The sequence below is a fragment of the Amblyomma americanum genome, chromosome 3 (assembly GCF_052857255.1).
Source record: "Amblyomma americanum isolate KBUSLIRL-KWMA chromosome 3, ASM5285725v1, whole genome shotgun sequence".
NCBI classification, from domain to species: domain Eukaryota; kingdom Metazoa; phylum Arthropoda; class Arachnida; order Ixodida; family Ixodidae; genus Amblyomma; species Amblyomma americanum.
The window spans coordinates 169,552,970-169,562,372 of NC_135499.1; the positions used below are offsets into that span (position 1 = coordinate 169,552,970).

General features: G+C 54.0%; 2 protein-coding genes across 20 annotated transcripts in view; both read left to right on the top strand.

Annotated features, from left to right (window-relative positions):
* Positions 1-2,379, top strand: part of LOC144122822 (uncharacterized) — a 31,087-nt gene extending 28,708 nt beyond the window's left edge. The window contains exons 3-4 of the mRNA XM_077655820.1: positions 1,336-1,492; positions 2,155-2,379. Of these exons, the coding sequence (XP_077511946.1) occupies positions 1,336-1,492; positions 2,155-2,379 (382 nt within the window). The remainder of the gene's footprint in view (positions 1-1,335; positions 1,493-2,154) is intronic.
* Positions 1-9,403, top strand: part of dlg1 (MAGUK family member discs large 1) — a 540,041-nt gene that overhangs the window by 481,574 nt on the left and 49,064 nt on the right. The window lies entirely within an intron of this gene.

Below are 9,403 nucleotides of genomic sequence, written 5' to 3' on the forward strand. Positions count from 1 at the left end.
GCGCGCTTCCCGGCGTCGGCCGGCGTGCGGCCGTTCGCGCAGTCTCGGTCACGAAGCCGCGGCTGCCATCTCCGACACGGCGGCCGCCTTCTTTGGCGCCCTTTTTCTTCTCCCGTTTTGCCCCCGCAGGCGCGGCACGCCATCGGACGCGCTCTTGCAACTCGGCTATGCGCGCGCAGGTCGTGCCGCTGCAGCAGCAGCAGCTCCCGCTGGGGACGTGACAGAAACGCGCGTCTCTGCGCGTGCGCTTTGATCGGCGCTGCGCCGGCGGCGTGCTTGCGCTCTACCTTCGTCCTGGGCCGTTCCGCGTACGTTTGGAGCTGGTTCAGATGCACACACGAAAAAAAAAGGGGGGGGGGGGGGAAGCAGTAGAGACTGGTTTTTCTCGAAATCGTGAAGTGTGTGCACGGGATTGATTGTGGATGCGGCGGCTGTTGCTGATCCTCCTCCTTGGTGCTGAATTGCCACGTACAGCCTTCGTCAGTGGTGTGTTCCGCTGTTCACTGGTTTTGCTATTGAACCGCGCACACAGTGGGTTGATTTGGAACGTGTGAAGCTCCAGCGCTCCGTAGAGGTGAAAATTTGGAGCTGCAGGAGTGGCCACGTATTAAGCGGCTCGACGGCGAACCCTGCTGGCCGGACACCTTTTGGTACAGAGGCTGCAACGTGTACAGTAATGTAGACTGTGAATACGAGGCCTGGTCGTCATGATGAATTTGGGTGACCTGCCTACACACTGCCACTCTTGCACAGTTCCGAAGTGCTCAGCTCAGCCGGTGCGGCGATCGCCGACTGATCGCTTTATGTACGCGCGTGAAAAAAAGCTGGAGGAGGATGCCAGTTCTCCGGCACGTATTTGCAGGAAGAAATTACGGCAACGTTTCTGGAACGGCACTCTAGAAATGCTTCGTCGATTCGCCTGGCAACGCTCTTTCGCGCGTTACAGCCATCACTGAGCTGTTCGCTTCCTCTCGTCGAGAACAGAAAGGCACAAGACCGCTCCACGAAACGCGGTTACGCAACACCGCCGAGCGCTAATGGGTTCTCCCTCCGTGTAGCGCGTCACCAGCGGAAAACCGACGTCTCCCCTCCTGATGGGTTTGGAATGGGGCTGATGCTGCTGTTGCTGTTGGAAAATGTGCTCTCAGCTTTTGCGTCACTCTTTTTTTGTTGTTGAATTTGCTGCTTATTTTATGCCGATTTTATGTCCCCGTCGGGTCTGTATAGATTACATTGGTTTTTTTATTACTTCAAGCTGATTATCTGCTTCGTGCCAGGCGGCCCGTGGAATGCCTGTTTGGTTAAAGTCCGCCCTCTTCTCTCTCTCCACCGCAGGGAACCGCGCAAGGTAGTGCTGGCCAAGGGCCCCACGGGGCTGGGCTTCAACATCGTCGGCGGCGAGGATGGCGAGGGCATCTTCATCTCCTTCATCCTGGCCGGGGCACCCGCCGACGCCAGCGGGGAGCTGCGGCGCGGAGACCAGATACTCTCTGTGAGCACCCTCCCCGATAGGAGCGAGTCTGCGCTGTTCCGCGCCGTGTGTAGCGTCTCGGGTAGAGAGAAAAAAAAAAAAATGGGCATAGCGCCCCGATGCGGAAGCACTGCTCGCGGAGCGGCCCCGCGCTTTCCCCGGCCTGAGAAGCAAACGCATGGAATGGTGTGTCGTGGGAGAGCAGACTCCTCTGTGGAAAAGCGATTCCCGGGAACTGCCGGGGTATTCCTGCGCCATAAATTAAACGCCCTTCGTTCCCGAAGGAAGGGTATATACACCTTCTTGAGGATCGGAAGACGACTTCGCGTGCAACACGTGGAGCAATCTGCGGAGAGCTTCCGCTCTCTAGCGCTTTTTATTTTTTCATGGCCCGCGGTAGGACCCGAGTGGAGCGGTGAGTGCCGCCCGCGCACTGTCTCGAACCGCCGTGAGGCTCGTGACGTCGGACGCCTTCTGAGTGTATACCGTCCCTGCGAGGTTTAGGACATGCGCTTTATGATCACTGCTTCACAAGCGTGGGCTTACGGGGAGCGAACGTCATGAATCTGAACGCGGCATGTATGCTGCTGTGCGCCTAAACGCCGCTTCGTTGACGTCAGCTGCCGCGGTGGTGCGGATGCTTTCGTTCCTCATCGCTGCTCTTCGCTTATTCCTCATTGCAGGTGAACGGCGTAGACCTGCGGCACGCGACGCACGAGCAGGCGGCGGCTGCCCTCAAGGGGGCCGGTCACACGGTCACCATGGTGGTTCAGTACAGGCCCGATGGTGAGTCCCGACTCCCTTTCCACCCCCCTTCTGCAGGGTTCATGGCGGCCCGTGCGCCGCACCCTTCGCCTCATCGCTGCCCTGGGAACGCACCTCGTCGCATTCGCTTGATACGCGGATAGCTGTAATCACCTCGGATGAGTGGCTGCGATGAGTCCACGTGTCGTCCGTAAACGGCCCTGTCTGTGGCGAAGACGCAAGAGGCGCAGGCTGCAGTCCTCATTCGTCGAGGGAAGCAATAATCGGTGGCGCACGCGCGCTGCGTTTTCTCCTCATTCCTGGCTAGTTGAACAATTGTTTTTTTCCTCTAGCTGTCTCTCTGATATGTCGCAATTTTCGTCAGAATCGGAGCTGTCGCGTTGAAAGAGTTCAGAACCTCCAGTTATGTCGTCACGGAAACGTAATAATTGAATTTTCGGGGGAGAATAATTGCGTGTTTTAAAGATTCCTAATTCCTTGTGCCGCACGTACTTGCGCATCGATGCGGAATGAAATCATGTTTTAAAGGTCCTTTTTTAAGTTTGCACCGCTTCCTTTCCAATATTTTTTCTTGGGCGTTATTTATGAGTAGAAATTCGAGAGACCACGCAGTGCTGTGACTGCTGTGCTGCATTATAGCATAAGGGTTTGTGTCTGGTTCTGCTGTCGTCTCTTTTAATGTAGCATGGACTTGTTTTTTGTTTGCATACTTTCCTTTGTAATGGTGCGTACGACATTAATGTACATGGATCAGCACGTGGTATTCGTCTACGAACGTTAAATAATTTTATTAAATTTTTCCGGTCAATAGCCATTAGGTCGCTATGACGTCAACGGTGAGTACAGGTCGCGTGAGGCATGAATTCAGTGCAACGCCAATGCTATTCTGCCTCCACAGCTGAAGTCACAACCAGTTAAGAAGCAGCCGTTATATCGCAGTTTTCTTCACGTCTCACGCGACCAATACTCACCTTTGACGTCATAGTGACCCCTCGGCTGTTAACACCGAAAGGGAAAAAGGTGAGAGGAGAATTTCGATCATAAATTATTTAGCGGGCGTAGGTGAATACCACGTGCTGAGCAATGGATACTGATTTCTTGCGCATCGTTGCAGAGAAGAAAACGGGCACCCTAAATTTGGTGCCTTCAATAAGTCTCTGTAAGGTTCTTGCGTGTCAGCTCCTCGCCCCGTGCTCGGTTTTCTTCGCGCCTGAACGCTCCATTTCCATCATTGGCGTCTGTCGGTGATCGCATTACTGGGATCTGCTTTGGAACAAACAAAAAAGTGGATATAATCGGGTCGAAAAGAATAACCGCGAGCGTGCACGGGAGTGGAGCGCCTCGCGAATAACGCCATCTTCTCCCTGGACCAACGCGGAGAGGGGGCCGTTCGCTGATCGCCCCCGGGCCCTCGTCGTCGCTATAATGTCTGTAGCCGGTATAGGGGAGGGGGCGGAGGCACGAAAAAGCAGCACAAGAATCTGTCATCTGCATCTGACAGCTCCGCCTCCATCGATGCAGCCCCTGCCGGCTGTATCTGTTTACCGTAGCCAGCTGCGCTATACCCTGCTGTCCGCCCTCGGGGTCTTTGTTTCATTCCTCTCGACCGCTTTTCGTTTCGATAACGTGTCCACCCCCCCACTTACGCGATCCTCTCTTGATCTCTTGACGTTTTGCTGTCGTTATGGTCGTCCTCCTTGCTCACTGCGAAAAACAAAAAACAAAAAATATGGCTGTTCTTTCGACGACGCTAGTGAGAAGCGCGCTGCCCGCCGCACTTGGAAGGCGTGCGGGAGAGCCCGCCTTCCCGGCGCCGTTTCGCTTATTGATGCCCCGCGACCGATAGCGGATGCGATGCCTCGCGCTGCTGCTTTCTTATTCTGCTCCGTTCTGGCAACGGTCTCGATAGCCATCGCCTCGCTTCTGCCCTTGTGTCCTTCTTACCTTCGGTGTGGGCGCATCAGCCTAATAGCGCCACCGCCGCCTCGTCTGGGAGCGCGCCCACCACACCTGCTGCCGGATGGGCACTCAGGAGGCCGCTGCTGAAACTTGCATCGCCGGCCTGTTTCGGGTTGTGGCCCGCGCGGAGGGTTTTGTTACCCGGACGGAAGAAAGTGCCAGCAAGCTGCTGGCGCTGTTGATGCGTTTACGAGGCGCGCTGTGTGTGCCCGGGGGCGTTGCGCGTAATGGACGGCCGTGGTGCGCACCTATTGCACCTGCGCTGCTTCCATCAATTTTCCGGCGCGTGTTCCAACCATTCCCGGGCACTGTTCCTTTGTTGTTGTTACCATTATTCGCTGCTCGCAGAACTCACGTGTAGAGCTAATGGACCTTCTTCGGAAATGTTAAGCATGCTTCGTAGCCACTGTTTAATGTATCTACCGCAGGGCATTTCATTTGTTTTAATTTGTGGCGTCGATTATGTTTGCGCGGTCCACTTGCGCCTGTCGGCCAGCGTCGGCGCTTTGTTGAGCAGTGTGCAACGCGTGAAAGCTTACTTGTACACTTCTGCCCCCCCCCCCCCCCCCCGCTTACACCCCCCCCCCCCCGCTTACACACACACACAGCGGGTCTTCTCGCCCAAGCTTCGAACATCTGCGGTCAGCGTAAAATCTCCACTTTTTGGCGCAGGGAGATTGAGGGGCCAAAATGCATCCCGTTGCGTCCAGCGACGAGCCCATGAAATATTGATGAGTTACCCGTGGCCATCAACGTGCGCATCGCTGATCGAGCTGAGAACGTTTATGGAGGCGGTGGGGCGCCGAAATGGCGAATCCTGCAACACGTACATCCGCCTTTAAAAGTTTAGGGAAAGCGGCTTCGTCGAAGAAATTTAATTTATTTTGCATCCAAAGGCGTATTGCGTGAGGTTCAATGATGCGCCGTGTAGTTCGCGCGGCTGAAAGTTAGGCTCTATATATCGATCCACGCAAAGGTGCAGGTAAAATTAAAATTTATCGCTGATGTCCCCTTCGCAAACGCTGGACTGCTGGCGTACATGTTCAGGCATTCCAGTGTTCCAGACCACTGCGCTCCTCGTCCGTCCCAAAAGGTTTCGCCGGGGTCGCATTGCGGACCGAGGAACCATATATCGCTTCACGTCGGGCCACGCACGTATATATATACACACACAAATGGCGTGTCTAGTCGGTTTTCCTTCTGAGGAGAAAGAAACAAAGCGCGACGCTCGCTGTAAACAAGATCTTGTCCCGCATCTCGGGGACGTAGTTACACGGAGGAACCTCCAGCTCTTGCTGTGTTATCACTTTTCTACGTACACCACCCTTATTATACCCGCCCATCCTTTTCGAGGGTGGCTCTGCTTTTCTGCGAGCTAGTCGGTCCCTGGCTGGGCTTCTTTTTATGGCCTCCTCTCGCGGTCGTCGCAGTGCAAGAGGGCCTGTTTTCCGTGCCGCCGTCCGAGGCCATGGGCGTGGACCGTTCTCGATAACATCTCCCCGTAAGTCTTGGTGTAGCGGCCCGAGTACAGGCGCATATGTCCGCGTTGTTTGCTGGAAGACTCAGGTGTGTACCGGCGCGCAGCAGGGCATGTTGTGGGCGGGGGCGCGATGTGGGGACTCTAGCTTATCACTGACGAAAGGAATACCTTAGAATAAGATCGGCTCGAGCATGGTGGAAGTAGGATGAGAGAGACACCCTGTCGATTCTGGGATCCCGAATCGATGTTGAGGCCGAGGAACGTAGCCTTCGTCCATAATGTTAAAACAGCGCTAAGCAACAAGGACTAAGAAAGAAGGGAACACACGCAAAGGCGCTTAGCGCTTAGTTGCTTAGCGCTGTTTTAACATTATGGAGCATTTCCAACTCGCTCAATCTGCCGTTCTTCTATAGCATTCGTGTTTCGCTAGCGCGGTCGGTTTTACACGAGCAGAACTGATCGAAGGATGCGTTTCCTGAGCCAGTATTCGCATCCGCGCTTTTCAAACAGAGAGATCGATGCGAAGTACGCATTCTTGATATGATCCTGCTTATCAGCTGCCCAGAGCCCGTTATGTCGCCTTGATTGTAGTTCGATCCGCTGCGTTCACCTTTGCGGCCTGTGGGCGATGCGGCGCTCTAGGCCGTACAGTGTGACTCCTAGCCTGTCAGCCGGGTTACTCATGCGCTGTAGACAACGTACGCTAATTTCCTTGTACTGGAACGTGAGAAATACAAAAGGAACGCAGTAGTCCAGTCTAGGCGTGGACGAACGTGTCACTACTACGTTGCACATATGCCGCTGCACTGCTTTATAATGTAAAAGTCGACCAATCCGCATCAAGCGCGAGTTTGGCAAGCAACATATAATTTCACTAAACTGTGCATACTGGCCCAATGCGTGTTCTCTGGTCAAACGTTGCTACGAGCACTGTTTCGTGCCGGTTAAAAAACGCACGCACGCACGAAAAAGAAAATCTACTAGTACTGCAGCTCTACCTGTTCCACTGGCATCGCGTGGCGCGTCAAGTTCATTCCAGGTGCTCTGACTCGCTTGCACAACTACATATCCCGTTTCCATTCACATAGGCCGGATATCCATTTCGCCGCTTCGAAGCCAATTTCTCCCTCGCTTCGGATGGCGCCGCGTCGCGAAATGGGACGCCCGGTGTCTTGGGATCATCGGGACGTCTCTTTCTCTCTCTTTTTCTTTTCCCGCCGCTATTATCAGGCGGAGTCTCCCTCTCTCTGCATCTTCATTCGTGTCACGCTACGCATCGGAGGCCTTTCACGGAGGCGACAAAAGGAGTTCTGTCTCCTTGTGTCCCGACTGCCTGCTTCGCCGCCGCCGCCGCCGAGTTGTCGTACACGACAGCTGTCTCCGGTGCCGCCCCGTTGAGCCGCGCTGGGCTGATGAGCGCGTCGCGCTTGTTCCGGCCACGCCGACGCATTCCAGGCTCGATTTGCCGTCCCTTTAGCGCTCTCACGGCTGCCCGTTTTCTCCCTGTTCTTATTTTTTGCGTGCGTCGCCTTGTCGTAGATGGCCGTCTTCTCTTTCGGCTTTCTGTCCTTTGCTCCCGTTGAATGAATCTCGGGGTGCGTTGATGGAGCATTCGCGGCGCCTGTCGCACCCGTTGCCCCCCCCCCCCCCCCCCCCCGACTTCTTTTCTCCTCTGTCGTCCGTCTGGCCGTTCTTCTTTCAAGAGCACTCTCTGTCCCCGAAGTACCGCTTTCCCTGCGTTCCTCGGCGAGGTGCAGCTGCTCGACAGTAATTGCCAGTTTCTCCTCGGGACTGCGCTCGTCGCGTTGGCTCGCACCTATAGTCCCCCTGGCCCCGTAGTACGTGTGCGAAGGAAGCCGCTGTTATTAGCGAGGCGGTAATTTGGAGCCCCTACGGCGTTGTTGTCGGGACGCTGAGAAAATGGAAAGGATGCCGCCCGGGCAAGAGTAGGCTTGCTATGGGGAGCACTAGGCCGGGTCCTTGTGGGAATTAGGAACTGCGAAAAGGAAGGCAGTGGGAGGAGGGAGCGGAGCTGTTTCCTGGGGAGGCGCGCGTCAGCCTAGGCAACTATATTTGTGTGCGTAATAATTCAAGTAGTAACTTCAGGTTCGACAAAGAACCCAGGATGGCCGTAATTAGTCCGGAGCCTCGCAACCCAACGGCCTGCCTCAATGGCCACGGCGCTCGTTGGGCTAATACAAATCCATTTATCTGTTACTTGTGATTCAGGAGGTTTCGTGATCTAAATTAATGGCAGCGCAGACCACAGAGGAGGAAGCCGTATCGATGTGTTTCCGCCGATGATCTTTAACCGCAGTCATATTTGTTTTAGTGCGCACAGAAACGCCTCGTTATTAGGGTGGTCTTGTACTTAATAAGGGCGCACTCAACACAACTCCATCCATTTTATTTTATTAGGAAACGGGGGGGGGGGGGGGGGTCGATCCCCAGAACCGCCGGGTACCCACCGGTGATACAATGGGTGCAAGCTTTCCCCTGTCTGGTTGGTGCTCGGCTTATTTAGGGCGAAATGCTTGGGTAATGGGTCTTTGATACCACCTTGAGCAAACGAAAAATACGTTGTGCCATGGCGCTCTTTAGCCGCCATAAAAATTCACTATCATCATTAGCAAAGTTCGATTTTACCATTTAGTGCTGATGAATTTGGAGTTTAAGATTGAGTTTTTTTCCCGCCGGTCTGTCCAAACTGGTGACGTGAATAATAACGTAAAGTGTCTTAAGGGTGCCTTGATCTATAACTGGAAGTAAATGGCAGCGTGGTCCGGCCTCAGAGATCCACGCAATAAATGGACTGGACGTCATAAAAGCTCCATTTTCAATTAAAGTAGCTTATTTCTCATTAGCAGTGGCCAACTTTAGTTTGTCCTTGCTGACCCTTTAATGCAGGGAGCTTTAGGTATGCTTCGCCGTCGCGACATTTGCGGTCAAAGCAACCAAAAAATGTCTTGTTCTAGTTTTAGTTGACAGGCACGCGAGCAGCTCTATCTACGTCTGCGAGTATTGCTGCTTTTGGCGTCGTCGTCAGCTCCTTTTCTTATTTCTGTTTCTGTTGTCGCGGGAACAACAAAACCGGCGGGAGGGAGGGGGGTGCTGTTTTAATGCGAAAGCATTATATGCCCCATTAGCACAAAAGCCGTCCGCCACCGTCTACGGCAGGAAATTCGGATCGTGCAGTATGCCGGTGTATACGATGTCACAACACATGTAAGCGAACATGTATAGCCGTGAATAATGAAGCGTAAAGTAGTCATAGTCATGCCTGATAATCATTCTGCAAAGCAACATGACTCAGCACTTTACTTGTGCACGTAGCATGACTCGGCACTTACAAAGTAATGTAATCTAAGGTTTACAACGCATTCATAGTGGTGCCTCGTGGTCATTGTCATTCTGCAGCGTAGCATGACTGAGCACTTTAATGCTTTCGCATTCTCACCCGTAAGCAGTCTTACGTTTCTCTGTCATACTTTTTATTCTTTTCTCTTATTTCACTGAGCACTCTCTGCTGCCTCCGCTCACGCGTCCCTCCCTTCGACGCCGCTGAGTGGTCCGCCGTTTGTTTGCACTGAGGCGCAGCCATTCGCCGCTCAGCGTCGATGAGCGGAATACAGCAGAGCAAAGCCTCGCGGATCTGGAATGCTTGGGGCTATCCGTCCGAGTGGGGAAAATAAACTCCCCAGCCTCTGGCAGCCGCCGGTTGTGGTAGG